Genomic DNA, 20,305 nt, shown 5'->3' on the forward strand with positions numbered 1-20,305 from the left:
AGTCCCCATCTTTCAAAAGGGTTGCAAGCAGGATCCGGGTTGCTATTGAGCAATTTCTCTACTCGAACCTGCTGTTAAAATTGTTGGCCGTATAATCCTGCAACATATTGAAGAGTGGGTTCATTAAAATAATATCCTTTGTATGGTGTGATATGGCATCAGAGAGGGCAGGGGGACTATGGAACAATGTTTGAATTTTAACTTGATCAAGGGCAAATATGTGGTAGCTAAGTAGGGAGCCATTTATCTTGCATTTATGGACCTGAGCTTCACTTTTGACCGGGTCAATCATTCAAAGCTATGGACGTTTATAAAGATAATATCTCCTTGTGGGCCCCTTTATTAACTAATGTTTTAAATTATGCTACTACAACTGAAATTCTCAAATGATGGAAATCAGCAGTTATAGTCCCGATCCGGGTTGCTATTGAGCAATTTCTCTACTCGATTCTGCTGTTAAATTTGTTGGGTGTATAATCCTGCAACATATTGAAGAGTGGGTTCATTAAAATAATATCCTTTGTATGGCGTGATATGGCATCAGAGAGGGCAGGGGGACTATGGATTTGAACTTGATCATGGGCAAATATGTGGTAGCAAAGCAGGGATCCATTTATCTTGGATTTATGGACCTAAGCTTCGCTTTTGACCGGGTCAACCATTCGAAGCTATGGAGCATTTTAGTGAGTCTTGAGTTGCCCCAGTCATTGATTGACTTTTCTGTGCCTTTCATGCAGATGTCAATACATCAGTTAGATATGGCACAGAGAGGGAATGCTCTGATTCTTTTAGTATACCATAGGGGTTAGGCAAGGCTGTGTTTTGGCACCAATTTTATTCCTTCTGTATTTTAATCTAAAATCAGACCTATCACCATCAAGGGCGAGTTATTTCAAGGGTGGTGATGTTTCCCTACCTAGGGATGAATTTTGACCAGCGGAATAGCTGGATACCCTGCCTCACAAACCGTTGTTCACGTTTTAACCAAGCATGTGGATCCCTTTATAGGTTTGCATCAATGGTGGGTAGCAAACCTATTCAACCGCTGCTCCATATATACAGAATGAAATGTCTTCCAGTTTTGTTATTTGGTGCAGCTATTTGGGGGTACCATAACTGTCAGTCAATCCAATGTGAAGAAAATCGTTTCTGCAGAAAGTTGCTGGGTGTTGGACCCACACACTCTAGTTATTTTTATCCATGATGAATTGCACCTTGATGACACTGAAGACTCTGTCAAAATTGCCCCGCTGCTTTTGCAGCCCTAGCAGCAACGTGTCATCCCACAGTGAGGTCAGACAGGGGTTGGCAGCATAACATAGTCTGCAGACCTTTTCAGTAGTCATTACCTTATTCAGGAGCTGGGGCGGCCCCTCATCTATGGCGGAGGAGTGTTACCCCACTGCTAACAAGGCAGCAGAAAAATAAAATGATAATGCATCATTATCATTTTATTTTTCCACTGTCTAGGGTGGGACGGGGCCAGCATCCTCCGTTTCAGGAGTGAGGCGGAGAAGTGGTGCACCTCAAGTGTGCATGTTAGTTTGGCCGGCCATCTGAGGCTGGCCAAACTGACATGCGCACTTAGAACTCTCCACCCAAGCTGTATTTCACAGCCAGGTGGAGACCAAATGCAGGCTCCCACGCCCTCCCTGAGTGGCATTTCAGCCCGCTCAGGCCAATCTCAGCGCTTCTCTCATGCTGTGTAACAGCATGGGAGAAGCATCTGGATTGGGTGAGGAGGGGAGCAAAGCAAGCACCAAGGCAACGGCAGAGGCAGTGTAGCAAGAGCGGCAGAGGCAAGGCCCGCTCCCTCCGCTGCCCCACCAGCCCTGCCTGGTTGCAGCTGCCACTGTTCACATGAGAGATTGAGGTGCTCCGCATCAATGACACATATATGAGTGTCTCAGGAGGACAATTTCTCTTGGAACACATCCTTTGTTTTAAAAAAGGCAATTTATGAAACCGTATCAATAAGCAAATAATATGATCGCCATTTTCTAATTTTCTACCTCCCCAGCTCACTTTGGATGGATGTTAAACAATTTTATATATGGCATGTGTAGATGCAGATACACATGCTTTGCATAAGTCCGCCATCTAGTGTTGGGCACGGAGTGCTACAAGTTGTTTTTCTTCGAAAAGAAGGTTTTCGAGTCACAAGATCGAGTGACTCCTTCTCTCGGTGATAGTACGCATGGGCATTGAGTCCTTTGTTAGATTGTTTTCTTTCCACCGTCGGGTTCGGACGTGTTTCCACTCACTCTGGTAGATCTCGGTTTGCTACTATCTGAACTTTTCTCTTCTTTTCTATAAACGTCAGTATAGTTCTCAATGGCATTTTCTAACTTACATTCGATCCAAATGTAATCGTTGGGATTGATTAAACACCTTTTTTGCGCAAATGCGTCCTTCTTGGGCCTACTTCAACTCGTGGTTGTCAAACAATGTCAGGCTAATGGAACGGACTCCGTTTCGCTTGCCCTCGGTGTCACACCAAGTTTCCATACATCGATCAGCACTCGGTGTGCAATCTGTGTCTTTCTCTGGATCACAGGGAAGAAAGCTGTGAAGCTTCTCGATACTTCAGTTAAGAGAAGTCTCTTGGGAATCGAAGAGCACGTCAGTTGGATATGGCGTCCAAGTCATCGGAACAAACACCAGACATCTTTGGCGAAGAACACACACAAGAAGAGATGGCTCATCAACTTGCAGTTTCCATCACATCTCCGATTCGGGTCGAGGTTCTGATAGTGAAAGTCAATCCATTTCCGTGACGCAGTACATGAGTACAGCAGCCCCTTCCCATCCACAAAAGACAACCAAAAAGACTTTATCACCGGTATTGGGTCCCCTACTGCTTGCCGGCCATGATCGGACCTGAAAAATCCAGTCGGATGACCAACCCTTGGGCTCGGCACCAAAACAGAAGACCAAAGTGCATTCGGCACCGACCAAACAGCATGCCATACCTGTTTTGGGATCGAGCTGAAAATCAGAGCCTTCCACCTCGTAACCGAAAAAAATGCCATCAATTTCTGAGCTGACATTTTCGGCCCGACTAAAACATTCGGGGGCATATTTATACTCCGTTTGCGCCGAATTTGCGTCGTTTTTGTCGACGCAAATTCGACGCAAAACTAACTCCATATTTATACTTTGGCGTTAGACGCGTCTAGCGCCAAAGTTCATGGAGTTATCGTCATTTTTTGGCGTGAACACCTTCCTTGCGTTGATGAGATGCAAGGTAGGCGTTCCCGTCTTAAAAAATGACTCCCAGGCATGTGCGTGGTATTTATACTCCCGGGCAAAAATGACGCCCGGGAGTGGGCGGGGCAAAAAAACCCGCATTTGCGCCTCTTTTTAACGCCTGGGTCAGGGCAGGCGTTAAGGGACCTGTGGGCTCAGAATGAGCCCAGAGGTGCCCTCCCTTGCCCCCAGGGACACCCCCTGCCACCCTTGCCCACCCCAGGAGGACACCCAAGGATGGAGGGACCCACCCCAGAGAAGAAAATGTAAGTTGTGGTAAGTATTTTTTTAAAAAAATTTTGTGGCATGGGGGGCCTGATTTGTGCCCCCCTACATGCCACTATGCCCAATGACCATGCCCAGGGGACATAAGTCACCTGGGCATGGCCATTGGGCAAGGGGGCATGACTCCTGTCTTTGCTAAGACAGGAGTCATGTTAATGGCGTCTGGGCGCCCCAAAAAAATGGCGCAAATCGGGTTAAGACGTTTTTTTTTGCCTCAGCCTGACTTGCCCGATTTTGGGACGCCCAAACGCCATTTTTCCCTACGCCGGCGCTGCCTGGTGTACGTCGTTTTTTTTCACGCACACCTGGCAGCGCCGGTCGGCTAACGCCAGCTAACGCCATTCAATAAATACGGCGCCCGCATGGTGCTTCAGAATGGCGTTAGCCGGCGCTAATTTTTTGGGCGCAAAACTGCGTTAGCGCAGTTTTGCGTCAAAAAGTATAAATATGGCCCTCGGTTTCCAAATTTTCAGAGTTGAAACCTGTGGGTGGAAAATATGCTCCAACTACTGAGGAGTCTTCTGAAATAAGGCCTATATTGGAAGTAATGGACGCTAAACAGCGAAAAATCCCTAAACATAAGCAGATAGGAAGAATGATTGCTTCTACTCCTCCTACAACCAAAAGAAAATTGACTTTCCAAGAGATTGTAGAAGCTGGGCCTCCACCTACTAAAATATTTAAGAAAAAGGAGAAACCAAAGGCACCACAACAGCCTTCACCACCACATTCTCATGTACATCCTGCTTCTCCACCACCAGTTACTCCATCACCACCACCTAAACCTACTCAATTTTCTCCACAATTCCCTATTTCAACACATGGGGATGATTTAGATGACACTCATCAGGATATAGATCCATGGGATGTATATGATTCAGATCCCATACCTTCTAATGATCCTGATTTATACAGTGCAAGACCATCTCCACCTGAAGATACCACTGCTCACAATCAGGTTATAGCTAGGGCTGCTACGCATCACAAGGTGCAATTGCGTACAGATGGCATTGAGGATGACTTTTTATTTGACACACTAACATCTACTCATAAAGAGTATCAATGTCTTCCTATGCTCCCAGGCAAGCTTAAACATGCAGAGGACATTTTCAAAGAGTCAGTAAAGTCTAGAATTATCACACCAAGGGTAGACAAAAAATATAAACCTGCACCTTTAGATCCACTTTTTATTAAAGCCGAATTGCCACCTGACTCTATAGTCGTCAGTGCAGCAAGAAATAGGGCAAATAGCAAATCCACAGGAGATGCTCCTCCACCAGACAAAGAAAGTCGTAAATTTGATACAGCTAGGAAAAGAGTAGCAACTCAAGCTGCTAATCATTGGAGGATTGCAAACTCTCAGACAATGTTAGCAATATATGACAGAGCTCATTGGGATGAGATGGAAGATTTGTTGCAATACCTTCCACCAGAGCACCTGAAAAGGGCACAGCAGATAGTAAAAGAGGGGCAGACTAGCTCTAATAATCAAATTAGATCTGCAATAAATGCAGCAGATACAGCAGCAAGAGGTATCAATACCAGTGTAATCATTAGAAGGCACGCATAGTTAAGAACTTCAGGGTTTAAACCAGAAATACAACAGGCAATGTTAAACATGTCCTTTGCTAGGTAACAGTTATTTGGCCAAGAATTCGATACCACCATAGAAAAGCTGAAAAAAAGACTCTGATACAGCTAAAGCTATGGATGCCCTTTACCTACCCCTACTCTGGGAACTTTTTGCAGGCCCCAGTTTAGAGGTGGCCTTAAACCATCAACCTCAGAGGCATCCACATCCTAAATTAAACAAGGGCCACATTTTTACAACAGAGGCTCTTACAAGGAAAATAATTATAGAGGGAAAGGTAAATTAACCACCCCAAGAGGTTCCTCCACCTCAACCAAACAGTGACTTTTTACACATCCCCACAGAGCATACATCTCCTGTGGGAGGAAGGCTGGACATTTTTTTACCAAAAATGGCACAACATTACTACAGATCAATGGGTTCTCTCAATTATCCAACATGGTTATTGCCTAGAACTTATCTCTAATCCACCAAACATTCCCCCTTACTCGCACAGACTTTCTCTGGAACATCTAGATTTGTTAAAATAAGAGGTACAAACACTTCTACTTAAAGGTGCCATAGAGATGGTACCTATATCCCAACCAGCGTCAGGAGTATATTCCTTATACATCCTCATACCAAAGAAAGATGATACTCTCAGACCAATCTTGGATCTCAGTACTCCCAATCAGTACATTCTGTCAGAGCATTTTCACATGGTCACTCTGCAAGACATCATTCCCCTGCTATAGAAACAAAACTACATGTCAGGATTAGATTTAAAAGATGCTTATTTCCACATTCCCATACATCTAGCACATCACAAATTTCTAAGATTTGTGATATCAGGCAAGCACTACCAGTTCAAAGTACTACCCTTTGGATTAACAACAGCACCAAGAGTTTTCACCAAATACCTCGCAGTGGTCAGAGCATACCTCAGAAGACAACATATTCATGTCTTTCCCTATCTCATAAAAGCTAGCACAATTTAAACCTGTTAACAGCACACACAGTACACATCCTACACAACTGGGGGTTCACAATCAATTACCAAAACTCTAATCTGCAGCCAGCACAAATACAACCATATCTGGGAGCAATTCTGAACACTCATCAGCATTAGCATACCCAAGCCCACTGAGAATTCAAGCTTTCCACAATCTCATATCTCCACTACAATATAACCACACTTACACAGTGAGGTTGATCATGAAACTCTTGGGAATGAGAGCATCATGCATAGCAATAGTACACAATACACGTCTAAACATAAGACCGCTACAGCAGTGTCACTCGCAACAATGGTCTCAAGCACAGGGTCAGCTTCAGGATCTAGTGTTGTTGGACCACCGAACTTACCACTCTCTGCAATGGTGGAATCACACACCAACTTATTGAAAGGCTGGCCATTTCAGGACCCTATGCCACAGACCATAATCACAACTGATGCATCAATGATAGGTTGGGGAGCCCATCTCAACAAACTTACCATACAAGGGGAATGGAACTCAATTCAACAAAATTATCACATAAGCCATTTGAAATTGCTAGCAGGGTTACTAGCACTCAAAGCGTTTCAACCACAGATCACTCACAAAACACTGTTAATAAGGACAGAGAACATGACCACAATGTATCATCTGCAAAAACAAGGAGGGACACACTCATCTCAATTGACCCTTATAGCACAGACAATTTGGAAATGGGCAATCCACAATCACATTCAACTACTAGCAGAGTATATCCCAGGGATACACAACCAACTAGCAGACCTCCTAAACAGAATGCAGCAACAAATACATAAATGGGAGATTCACCCACAAGTGATTCAACAATACTTCCAAATGTGGGGAACACCAGACATAGGCCCTCATTCTGACCTTGGCGGGCGGCGGAGGCCGCCCGCCAAAGTCCTGCCGTCAGGTTACCGTTCCGCAGTCGAAAGACCGCGGCAGTAATTCTGACTTTCCCGCTGGGCTGGCGGGCGGTCGCCTTCAGACCGCCAGCCAGCCCAGCGGGAAAGAGGCTTCCACGATGAAGCCGGCTCGGAATCGAGCCGGCGGAGTGGAAGCTGTGCGACGGGTGCAGTTGCACCCGTCGCGTATTTCACTGTCTGCGCAGCAGACAGTGAAATACATGTAGGGGCCCTCTTACGGGGGCCCCTGCAATGCCCATGCCAGTGGCATGGGCACTGCAGGGGCCCCCAGGGGCCCCGCGACCCCCCCTACCGCCATCCGGATCCCGGCGGTCCGACCGCCGGGATCTGGATGGCGGTAGGGGGGGTCGGAATCCCCGCGGCGGTGCAGCAAGCTGCGCTGCCGCGGAGGATTCAATGGGGCGGCGGTACACTGGCGGGACCCCGCCAGTGGTGCCGGTCCGACCGCGGCTTTACCGCCGCGGTCGGAATCCCCATTGGAGCACCGCCGGCCTGTCGGCGGTGCTCCCGCGGTCCTCCGCCCTGGCGGTCAAAGACCGCCAGGGTCAGAATGACCACCATAGACCTCTTCACCACAAGCGAAAACACAAAATGCCCAAACTTTGCATACAGGTACCCACACCCTCAATCAAAGGGCAATGCTCTATGGAGCAATGGGTCAGGGATATATGCTTACGCTTTCCCCCCTCTGCCACTAATTCCATTTCTGGTCAACAAAACCAAATCAAGGATTAGCCAGATGGATAGTAAAGTGTATTCAAACTTGCTATCTTAAGGCTTAACGACAGTTAGCACATTCTACTAGAAAGAAAGGAGCTTCAATGGCAATCTTAGGAAATATAACAATGGCAGATATATGTAAACCAGCTACATGGTCCACACCACACACATTTACTAAACACTACTGTGTAGTTATCTTATCTCGCCAACAAGCAAATGTTGGACAAGCAGCGCTTAAAGACTATTTAAAGCTACTCCAATTCACACAGGCTAGCCACCGCTTATTTTGGGAGGGGACTGCTTTTCAGTATGCGAAGCATGTGTATCTGCAGCTACACATGCCATTGAATGGAAAATGTTACTTACCCAGAAGACATCTGTTCGTGGCATGTAGTGCTGCAGATTCACATGCTCCCTCCCTCCTCCCCGGAAGTCTGTAGCTATTGTGGTACTTATTTATGTAAAAATGTAAGTACATTGCATGGACATCTTTTCTCACTATATATATATATATATATATATATATATATTTATTTATTTTTCTACACTCTTTACTTCACCCTTCTGTGGAAAAACAATCTAGCAAAGGACTCGATGCCCATGCGCACTATCACTGAGAGGAGTCACTCGATCTCGTGACTCGAATACCTTCTTAGAAGAAAAACAACTTGTAACATTTCCATCCCAACACTAGATGGCGGACCTATGCAAAGCATGTGAATCTGCAGCACTACATGCCATGAACAGATGTCTACTGGGTAAGTAACATTTTCTGTATATATATATATATATATATATATATATATATATATATATATATATATATATAAATATATATATATATATGTATATATATATATATTTTTTTTTTTTTCACTGAAAAAACAAAGGTTACAGGGACGTTATTGTTAGGAAATAGAATTTAAAAAAAAACATAGAAATTCAGTGAAAAAAACAAGGGTTACAGGGACGTTATAGTTAGGCTCACATTTTAAACATATGAAACTGTAGAAATTCACCTGTTATAGTTAGAGTTATCTAAAGTAAATATAACTTGTGCCCTAAGGTAACTATAACTCGTGCCCCCACCTTTGTTTTTTTCAGTGAATTACTATTTTTTTTATATCATAAAGTAATTTCCATTACTACACATTAATCCAGCCACCGCCACGCACGGCCTATGGCTGTGCGCAGCAGCGGTTGGCTGCAGGATCTGGCCTGGCCTCACCACCCAACCACACGCTCTTATGCCATGACGGTGCGCAGCGGGAGTTGGACGTGGCCTGTCTCTGTGGATGTGAGAATAGGTGTGAGAGGGTGCATCTGGGGTTGAGAGTGGGTGTGAGAGTGTATAAGTGTGAGAGTGGGTGCATCAGGGTCTATGAGTGGGTGCACAAGGGTCTTAGGGTGTGTGTGAGTGTCGGAGTGGGTCTGTGAGTGGGTGCATGAGGGTCTGAGTGGTGTTGTGAGTGGGTGCACAAGGGTCTGAGTGGGTCCTTGAATGGGTGCATGGGTGTGCGTGGGCCAGTGATTGGGTGTGTGAGTGTGAATGGGTCTGTGAGTGGGTGCATAAGGGTGAAAGAAATTGCAAAAGAGAAATTAAGAGAGAGATAGAAAGAGAGTGAGAGGGAGACAGATAAAGAGTTTTTGTTAGGATGACATACCTTGAATGAGATATTTCTGGACAAATTGAAAAGAAAAATATATTTATCCATTAAAAAGAGTTAGAGAACCTTTCAGTATGAACCTTAAACTTTAAACAAAATTAAAATAGGGAAATGACCACAGACACTCCTGGAATACAATCCCCAACTTTCAGTGTGAACGTCTGTGACCTTAACCATTATGCCACAGGTGACTACTTACTGCAGTCATTGCCTGGAAAGACCACTGCAATGAGTATCTTTCCCTCTCTCTCGCTTCCATCCCATTATGGGATGGAAGCGAGAGAGAGAGAGAGAGAGAGAGAGTGACAAGACCACTGGGGGAGCCTCAAGGCCCCTGCGGTCCTAGCCGGTTCCCCATGTCCTGTGGGAGCCGGCATTTCTCCCACAATGTGGATGCAATGTTTTTATCTGTCTTCCCTGCGCACATATTTGCTTTGTTTGCTTTTGCTTGTTAGGAGCAGGAGTCGTCCCTGTGCGGTGACGGTCTCCAGGGCCATCAGTGGCTCTACAAGGGGGACCACGTGGCTGCCTCCAACAAACATAGCCCCAGAGAGGAGGTGATCGCTTGGGCTGCGGGAGTCCAAAACTGACCCCCTATCATTCTTTTTATTAAAACCCAGGAGAGGTGGTGGTCCCCAGGGCTGCGGGGGTGGGGACCGTGTGGCCCCCGCACTCTATTTAAATATAACTCCGGGGAGGTGGCGGTCCTCGGGGGTGTGGGCCGGGTGCCCCCGCATCCATTTTGATTATATCCCAAGGAAGGTGGCGGTCCCAAGGGCTGTGGTGGAGGAGGCAGGTGGCTCCCCGCACCAATAATTTAATTCACCCTGGGGAATTGGGTTTTCTCTGAGCAGCGGGGGTTCCAGGCAGCCCACACCCGCATTAAAATATGAATGCCCCCGGGACTTGGCCCACCTGGGGACTACTGGTAAACAAGAGCAGGAGTCCATGCTTGTTTTTTTATTCAAAATTTCCCTGGATGCGCCATGAATCACAGCAATTTTGTTTATGCTTTTCAGCTCTGGGTAGTCCTCTTCGACCCCAGCACTAGAACTAAGAGTCAGGGTGTCTCATTTTTTGGGGTAATTTCATCAAGATTCATCAAATAGTGCCAAAGATATAGGCAAGTCAAAAAATGCTTTTTCTACATGGTCCTAACTATATATATATATATATATATATATATATATATATATATATATATATATATATATATATATATATATATATATATATGTATATATTGGCATTTGCCACTAGGTAGTTGTAGTTAGGACCATGTTTCCATAGAAAAGTGTTTTTTGACTTGCCTATATCCACCGTTTGATGAATCTTCACAAATTTTTCCAATAAAGTGTGCAGGTAGTTCTTGTTGCACACAAAACATTTTGGGGTGATACGTCAAATGAGGGCCATGAAAATGGGGAGTTGTTGTTGTTTTATAGGCCCCCGGGTGGGCCAGGTCCTGGGGGCATTAAAAATTTAGTGTGGGGTGTGTCCTCACCCCCCACAGCTCTGGGGACCACCACCTCCCCAGAGCTTTCTTTTATTATATGTAGGGGGATCAATGGCCCCCGCTGCCCCGGGGATGCCACCTCCACAGGGATTTCCTTTTTATCTGTGCAGGGGGCCAGCGCCCCGCCCCCCTGCTGCCCTGGAGGCCACAACTTCCCCATGACTTTCCTTTATGAATATGCAGGGGGCCTTTGGCCACCCAGTGGCCTGGGGACCACCACCTCCCCAGGGCTGGCTCTTCAAAAAATCCATGAAGAAATGAAAAGTGCCTTCCATAAGGACATCTTACTACAAAGAGAATTGTTCCCTCCCAATAAGGCCTCAAGCGTATTCTAACAGGACGATTATGAGTTACGCAGAACAAGGGTCCTAGAATTAAATCACAAGTATTAGTCCCCAGAACGGGGAATAACCAGGCAGGCCTAGGATTTTCCGGTCCTTTTCCCCAGGCACACCCGTATAAGCAACTTGTAATTGGCCTTTGAGAAGGGAAAAGCAGCCCCTTTTCCCCTTTCGTGAGACATTCCCACTTCAGAGGTATGTAAAGCAGTAACTTCAACCTCAGACACTCTGATCCTAGGGCAGAAGCAGAGGTGATCCATGTCTTGTTATTCAGCTTGTTTTCTTACTTGTCCTAGGACGTTTATTTACCTGATTCTTCTCAGCTGTTCTTTGGGAGTGGTTTACCGTTGTATTTCACTGTTTGTGACTATGGAAGGAAATCCCATGCAGTATAAGAAAAGATCACTTGCTGAACTTGTAACACCCGTTCCTTTAGCTACCAGAAAGAGTGAGTGCTAAGTACTGGGGACCCACATTTAGTCAGCGCAATATATAGAAAGTAGACAGTTACTTTTGCACATCCCATGATACTATTCATTTGTTATCAGTAAGATACCAAACCTAGACTCAGGTACTCATTAAGTGTTGCTTCTTTAACATAGACGGGTCCAGTAACTCATACTTACCATTACTCCCCCAAAATTAGATGGACTGACAATAGTGTGAAATAAGGGACAGGGGATTAACAAGGAATGATTTTGGTTCACTCATAATGAGGGCCTTAATGCTCAGCTGAGAATGTTGTTGATAATGTAGATGTGAAGAATCCCACAGACCCTGAAACTGCTATGGTAAGTCTGATACCAAGGTGGAAAGTTTTCTTACTTGTAATCCCAGCACTCCGCCATGAGTATTTTACCCCCAAACTGTAGAATATTTGCTTGTGTCTGCTGGAATGTATAACACATTTTAAATTGTAAAAGTTGGAATTTTAAAAACATTTTTTTTAAAGAAAGCATGTCTAGACCAGGTAGCGGTTTCGACATTATTTGTACACATCTAATAGAAATTTGCAAATCTGCATTATGTTTTCATTAAGTTGAGAAAATTTGAATTTTCACCCTTCTCTTACAAAACAACAAAGCATAAGTGATGCAATGGGCATTGTTTTTAACATCAAAGAGAAATCTGACCCTATTCTTTTAAAATGTTGCACCAGGTACTTATCAGTAATCTTCATTACTCCAAACCCAAGCAATCCTCACCACAGTAATCACTGAATGAGCAATAGCTCCTCCCCAGAACCTATAGTGTGGGGGACCTCCTGTTCTCCCCACAGCTCCGGGGGACCACCACCTCCCCTGAGCTTTCATTTTTTTATATGTGGGGAGAGCTCTCAAAAATAAGGCAAGATCCCAAGCAGGAAATTCACATAACACCCTGGGTCTCTTTAAATAGAAACTTTTCAATTGTTGTGACATTAAAGGATCAAGACATTCAAGAGATGGACTACGAAAGGCCCTAAGCACAGCCCACTGCGCCCTTGGGTACATGGGCCTAGCCCTAATGAAAACCCATCTGACAAGAAATCCAGAGTTCAAATTGAACTGAAACTGGGTCAACTCTTTTTTCAGTGCAACATTTACAGGGCAAATTCCAGTGTCTAGAATAGGATCTCCATGTTGACGGTCGTCTGGAATTCTGAAGTAAATCTCCAACCTTTGCTAAACAACTCTTTGCCATCAGGTTTACCTTGTCAGCACCATTTCTGAAGGTATAGCTTGTGTAACATCCCCAACAGAAAAGGAACCTGTAGCAGTGGCCAAGGATGACTCAGGATCTCCGAATGGAGCTGTACTGCCATCTCTACCAACAAAGGGAAAAAGGGATGCCTCTCCCAGCCCGGGACTATCATGACAACAAATGTTTTGTTCTCCCTGATCTTCTGAAGAGCTCGGACACCATGGAATGGGAAGAAAAAAATACACTACCTCCTCCAGCCATTTGAACGATAGTGCGTCTAACCTCCATGCTTCCACACAAGGAATAATTGTGCTTAAGCATGGAATCAGAGGATTCTCTCTGCTGGCAAAGAGGTCCACTGTCAGAGACCCTAACCTCTTCTGCAGTATCTGGAACACCTCCTCCTTCAAGGACACTGCTCTTAATGGGGGAAAATCCGACTCAGGTTGTCTACTGCCCGATTCTACCATCTAAGAAGATAAACAGCTCTCAAATACCCCAGACTGGATGCTGTCCATGGGAGAGTCTCCTTTGTCAATAACCAGAGATAATGGACACTGCAGCCCCCTTGTTAGTTCAGATATCCTATCACAACCCTGTTGTCTGTTCGGATTTGAACATGATGACCCTTGATCTGGGAAGCAAACCCCTGTAGAGCTAACTGCACTGCCTTCAACTTTGTAAAATCTCAGGAGCATGAAGCCTTTAGGGTTTTCCATTTCCCCTGAATGAACAAAGAATCGAAGGTGGCAGCCCACTCCAATTTTCTGGCATCTGTGACGATGATTTTTCTTTCAGTTATATGAAACGGTAGACCCTTGGACAGATTTTGTTCCACCAACTACCAACCCAGCGCACTTCTGAGGTGATCTGAAATGGGCACCTGTTGGCTATACTCCTGTGAACACTAAAGCCAGTGGATGGGCAATTGACTGATTTGGCAGTACATCTTGAACACCATGTAAAAACACCCTTCTCTTTCTAGAGTTTGGAGGAAGTGTGGTCCTTTGAAAAAATTCTGGGGGCATGGAATCAAACAAAATCCTGTAGCCCTTCTCAATCACATTGAGAAACTATCGATCTGATATTGATACTTTCCAAGTTTGTAGAGAAAACGAAATTTGCACTTTCACCCCCTCTGGCAAGTCTTTCTCTGTAGTGAAAAAGCCAGGACTAGGACTGGGACTAAGATCCACTGTCTGAATGCTGAGACCAGGATTTATCTGAGGAAGGGACCCCTCTGGCCATGTCCCTTTCTTCGAAGGTGCTGATTTGTCTTGCCCCTAAAAGAAAGACCAAAATCTCTTTCACGCCATAAAACCTCCTGTTGTGCCTTTGTTGGTGCCAGAAACTTCCCATCCTTTACTGATTTCTTAAATCATCTCCTCTAAAGGAACTCCAAACAATTTAGGACCCGAAAAGAGGATTTTTCCCAGAAGAGATTTCTGTGCTGATTCTGACTTCCAGTGTCTCAGCCAAAGGTTTCACCTGGCCAGGATAGCGGAACTGGGCTGTAAAAGCTGGAGCGTTCAATGTGTCATAAGAAATATCAGAGAACATTCCTGGCTGTTGTTCCAGAACTGTGAGCGTAGATGTTCTGCCTACCCTTTGTTCCATTGAATCTGCCAAACTTTGAAAGTCCTTCAATGGAGACTGTATATCACAAGATGAATAAGCAGCTGTCCTGGTGGAGAAATTTGCTGTGCTTAACTGCTGTATCCACCCTCTTATCCACAGGGTCACATGGTGAAGTCTCCTCTGAAATAATGGTGCCCTTGGTTGCCAATCCTTCCATTAACAAGCCCTCCTTAACAGACATAGGAAAGTCAAGTGAAGAAGTTCTGAATGGAATAAGTCTTCACAACAAATCTGGGAAACGAGGATTTGTCAACATCCTTCCACTGATTCTCCAGCACTCCTTTTGTAGAGACATATAGAGGGAGAGTCTCTGGCTCCTTTCTTTGCTACTGGGAGAAGAAATCATTGTTATCGTCCACTGTGGCAGCATCAACGAATGCCATATTGCTCCTAATGTGTTGGAGCACCTCCTTGAGCTCAGACCCCTGCACAAATCTGACTTTATGATCCTCCTTCTCCCCCCGTTCCAGATCATCACTTGTAGAGGGGTTGATAGAAGGATCTAACCAAGGCTTCTTGGGAGAGAATGGTGACTCCCTCTTTTTAAACGCAACATATACTGCAGCCTGAATCATTTGCTGCAAGACTGCCATTGAAGGTATGGGAGCAGCTTTCTGCTCAATGTCTTCATTCTCCTCACTTGTCAGCTTCATACTGTTCAAACACAACGCTACAAAAGCAGCTACTTCCTGCTTTTTTAGTTGCCAAGCAAAGAGCCGAGTGAAATCGTACGTTGCTCTTCATTGCTTTGCAACTTCGAAAGAGACAGAAGCTTAAGTCAGCAGCTTCGAGGCAGAGAGGCCACTGTTACTGCTTAACCATCTATGACCTCCATAAAGACCAGCCGACCAGTGCTCATCTTCCTGAGTAAGTTACACCCCCAAGAAAGGCCCCAGCTTGTCATCCCCTACTGCATGATCTGAAGCTACCAAATGCATGAGCCCGCTGTAGCAGGGCATCTATGCCGCACGTTTCTCTGCCCTTAATCAGTCTGATTAAGTACACAAGGAACTTGAGCTCACTAAAGAAAAGTTTCATCCCATCCATTGAACAAATATACTTACCTGAAAACGTGCTTGAAGGTGATCTAGCGTAGAACCAAAAAACAGGCAGAGGAAAGGGTGGAGCTTTCTTTTGTAGGCAGCTCTTGGGGAAGAGGAAGTCAACCATCTTAGAGAATGGATGGAATAACTAGATTGTTTTGTTAAACCTTGAAAGGGTCTTGGGAGGAGCAATTGCTCATTCATTGATAACTGTGACAAGGAAGTCTGGTGAGGAGGTAATGATTCTTTAATTAGCCAACTCGTGTTAACGCGATCAACCGGGCAAGGCTCTCACTGATGTTGAATTTTCAGTCTACCATGTTCCATGGGGAGGCGAGAGGGACATTGGTGAATTGAACAAAAAGCTCATGATGGAGAACTGAGGGCGGTAAAACAAAGTGATTTGCCTAGGATAATACATTGTTGCCAGTTGAGGAAGGTAGGTGTTGTATCTTGGTTTGAAAGTATTATTATCTCATCGTTTTGTTTGCCTTGGTCTTGTGCTTCAGTTGTAAAGTTGATCAACTTAGAATCTATTGTTACAAGGCATGTGGATCATTCCGTGTGGCCAGAGGGGTGTGCACCACCGCCATCAGGGGCTCCTTCTACTGAGAATACACCTTGCATTAATACTTTTTCAGCAGCTCAGCATTGATTTGCTCGTGCATCTGAATTTAGCAATTTAGTTACAAGTAAGAAGTCCTAGTTCCACTGTCAACATTTAACTTGTAAACTAGGGAGGACCTAGGTGTCATGTGTGATGGCAGCATTGATGAATACCCATGCAAGGATGGTTGTTCAACCATTTCATCTGACACCTTGTATTCTTTTGGTGCAGTGAATACGATTATACAACAGACCTACCTTCTCATTTTTATTTGTCTGCAGCTTTAAAAGGTATAATAAAGTTCCTTGATGTGTGTTGAAATGTATCACACTATTGCTGGCATGTGTCTTGTGTTGGGTGCTACTGTTGTAGGATTTATCTGTGCACATTTTATCAATCCGTCATGATGTAAAGTTCTGCCAAGTACTCAGTAGGTTTCAGTCAGAAATCTCTAATACAAAGCACAGCTGCTCACTGAGGTCCACTTTATCTTTTTCTCACTAATCTGTAGAAGCGACTTACCCTGCAGCTGTGAGGCTGATGAACAATCAAAGATTTTTCCCCTCCACCAAGAGGCGGCTGCCAGCTAATAACACAGCACCTGCGCACCTCCCTTTTCTCTGCACATTCAGGTAATCTCAAATCAACCTTAACACCAGATAGGGAAGACGTGCGAGCAACAGGTGCACTGAACACTTTCAGAGTCACTAGAACAGTGTAAAATGCATTTGCATATTCAATTAAATATACTGGTAAACCTGTTGTCCAGATGAAAAAGAGCAGGATTGACTTTTGTTACAGGGAGTGTGTATTTATTTATAAGTGCTACCTGTCTCCTTTCTGCTTCTTCACAGTGATTGACAGAAGAGCGACTAGGTAAACAGAATGAACGAGGGGGTTAGAATTCAGAAGACAGGACCTAACACTGTCTAATATTATTCAATTGACATCCTTGTTCTCAGTTGAGCTCGGTTGAATGCACGTTTGAAAAGTTCAACTGTTAAACGTTTTCTGTGTTTGGTTTTGGATCTAAGTTTCAAGCTAATGGCATTCCGGATTATAGGTCCTTATAGGACCAATGATCCTCCTCCTTGTTTTATCTCCTTGAATGATCATTGATTGATCTCGTAGGTGGATATTGAGTAAAGAACTCGGAGAGGTGCATAGTACAGTTCCATTTTCTGCAGGTATACTAGACCTGCGCTCTAGGATGCTTTATGGACGGTGTACAAAACCTTCAATGTAATCCTAATGCCATCAGGGAGCCAGTTCAGTGTCTTCAACGATCAGTTTTGATGTCATACTTCTTGCACTGGTTAATCCATTGCCTAGGTGTCTGGCATTGAGTTTTTGGGGAGGCAAGAACACATAATATTACGTTTGACGAGATGCACAAGGAGGAGGACTTTGTGCTTGAAGGGGCTGTTAGCTGCATCTTTACTTCCTTGAACACATATGGTTCAAAGGCCTCTAAATGGGTGGTGTTCCAAAGTCAACAATTTCTAGCTGTGTTTGAGGGGTGTGTATGAAATGAGTTCTCATTGGAAAGACTTTTCCTAAAACATTATCACTGTTTTTCTGTCATCTTGGTTATAAACCTGTGGATTTCATGAGGATGGACACTGAGCTACTACTCTCTCACTCTGTCAACAAGGCTTCAAATGCATTTTGATTTTTCAATGGTTGCTACGTGACTGCTCTGAAGGAGTGCAGGACTCATGTACTACCCTTCCTGTATTGCAGTGGATATTGTTTATGTATACATTCACTTAATTGGTTGTATGTGAATAAACATATTTTTGACTGGCTGGCACTACCTTTTCTGTGCTGTAGGATTCTCTTTGTGTTGAATAGGTGGGATTGCCAGTGCAACTTCCTCTTTTTACCTCTGTTGCATGATGGGAAAGTGCACACGGACTGCGAAGTTTGATATTTATAATGTCTGTTTTAGTGAAGTCTGCATTGCTGCTCTGTTATTTCTATTGTTCTCCCAGTTCTCTGAGTGAGGTAATCGTGAAATGTTCCTTGCTTTGTTGTATATGTTATTTGAGAGTTGCAAGGTTGTACTGCCACAGCCATTATGCTCAGCACTTGATAAATGGCATGTTTATTTTTCTCTAGCATTATATCTGTGATCTGTTCACTTGAATAGTCTCCATGTTCTGGCTAGGAATCCTCAGTAAATTAATAATACAAAAATCTTCTGGGTCAATTCCTTTTATTGAGTTTTGATGAAGAACACATAAACTTATCTACCTCTTGATACCGGCTAGGAAAGGTTAAATAATGTAACTTATTAAAAACTTCCTTCCCTCACCATCCCAGAATAGCAAGGATGCTAATCTATTCTTTCAATAGAGTATGTAAGTGTTACCTATATAGTTGAACCTGTGTTATTCCCCCAAGCAGTATGGCAGTGGTCACTATCTATGAGATGTCCGTTAGTGGTTATTTGGTCTGGAAGGTGAGGCGCAGAACTGAGATAGAGATTTCTAGCTGCATATTCTTTACCTGAGAATTATTCCCAAATGTCAGACGGGATCTGGAAATATTTTGTGAGCAGTACTCTTGCACACCGGTAGGTGGCGCCATTCAGCTCCACATGTCATCATCCACAGTGGAGGTTATGTGCACGGTACCTACATGGGTGCCACCCCAGCGCGCTGATGTCAGTTCTTTTTATTTCCGCAGCAGTTAGCGCATATCCCGAGAATAGCTACCCCCATCACTTTTTGACTGACTTTTTCTCAACCATTTTATCAAGGATTTTTGAGACATTGTGTCCTGTTGTGGCAGGGATGTCCACGAAGAAGGCAGGTTTCAAGCCCTGTGGCATCTGTCACCGTCACCAGAAATGTCAATGACAGATCCACAACTTGTCTGCATCTGGTAGCTTAAGCGCAACCACGATGCCAAGACCTGCATTGAATGTTGTGCCAAGCACCCCAAGGGGGCCTGAGTGGGCGATCTCCGCACCACCCTGAATTTCCTGGAGCTGGAGTGACCCTCGGACAATTCCATGAGTATTTCAAGGCTACGCACCTCATATTTGGCCCTCCCATCCCCCATGGCATGCTCTTGGGCCTCACAAGTTTGAGAGGGGCCCGTACTGGTCTTTTGCCAGCAGCTCACCCCTGGTGCCAGTGGAGCCCCTTGGATCCATTGATAAATTCAGATTGGCACAGTTTGAACCACCTCGATCTTCTCCAGTGCTGCTGGAACCCAACAGCGACACCACTACTTACTCATCCCAAACTCCAACACAAAACTGAATGGGCATTGTCCAACGCCAAGTCGGATGCTGATGGGAGGCATTCCTTCCTGATGAGAGCCTGTGCCCTATTCCTATGGGCTACAACTTGGTAGTGACTGGGAGGGCCCACTAGACCCTGAGGAATACCAGTCCCTAAATGTCACTGAGGACACCTGGTGTGAGGATCTGGTGGATACCAGTGGTCTGGACTCCTCCCCAGATACTTGAACCCTCATTTGCTATGGAGGTGAGTAGAGTGGCCTGGATCCTGGACCTTCAGCTGCCCACGGTGGCTGTCATGATGAACATCTTGACGGAGGTGCTTCAGCCGGAAGGGACCCCATCCGAACCACTTCTCCCTTTTAATTAAGCTCTCACGGATGTTGTACTTGGGCCCTGGTCCAAGCCCTGCACAGGAGCTCCTGTAAATAGGACAGTTGCCCACCACCATTGCCCCACCCCAGGGGACCCACATTTCCTCACCTGGTACCCCACCCGGGAGAGCTTGGTGGTCCAAGCCTCCACTTCCAGAGTAAACTCTGGTGCATTCTGTACCACTCCACCGGACAGGTAATTCAAGAGGCTGGATACCTTGGGAAAGAAGATGTTTTCTTCTGCCAGCCTGGCAATCTGGTCGGTGAACATTGCATGCCTTTTGGGCACATACTCTCGGGTCCTGGGCTCACTGTGCCACTGGAACCAAGCTGTACCTGGCTGAAGAGACCTAACTAGGGTAAAACCAGTCCTAGGTTGCTTCTGTTCTGGTTCAGGGAGGACAGGCCTGGCGGTTG

General features: G+C 45.0%; 1 protein-coding gene across 1 annotated transcript in view; it reads left to right on the forward strand.

Moving 5' to 3' along the window:
* KIF5A (kinesin family member 5A) overlaps nucleotides 1-20,305 on the forward strand; it is a 602,234-nt gene that overhangs the window by 561,103 nt on the left and 20,826 nt on the right. Inside the window, exon 28 of the mRNA XM_069230811.1 lies at nucleotides 16,773-16,893. Coding sequence (XP_069086912.1) covers nucleotides 16,773-16,851 — 79 coding nt within the window. The 3' untranslated portion in view covers nucleotides 16,852-16,893. The remainder of the gene's footprint in view (nucleotides 1-16,772; nucleotides 16,894-20,305) is intronic.

This window comes from Pleurodeles waltl, chromosome 4_2 (assembly GCF_031143425.1).
Source record: "Pleurodeles waltl isolate 20211129_DDA chromosome 4_2, aPleWal1.hap1.20221129, whole genome shotgun sequence".
In the NCBI taxonomy this organism is placed as follows: domain Eukaryota; kingdom Metazoa; phylum Chordata; class Amphibia; order Caudata; family Salamandridae; genus Pleurodeles; species Pleurodeles waltl.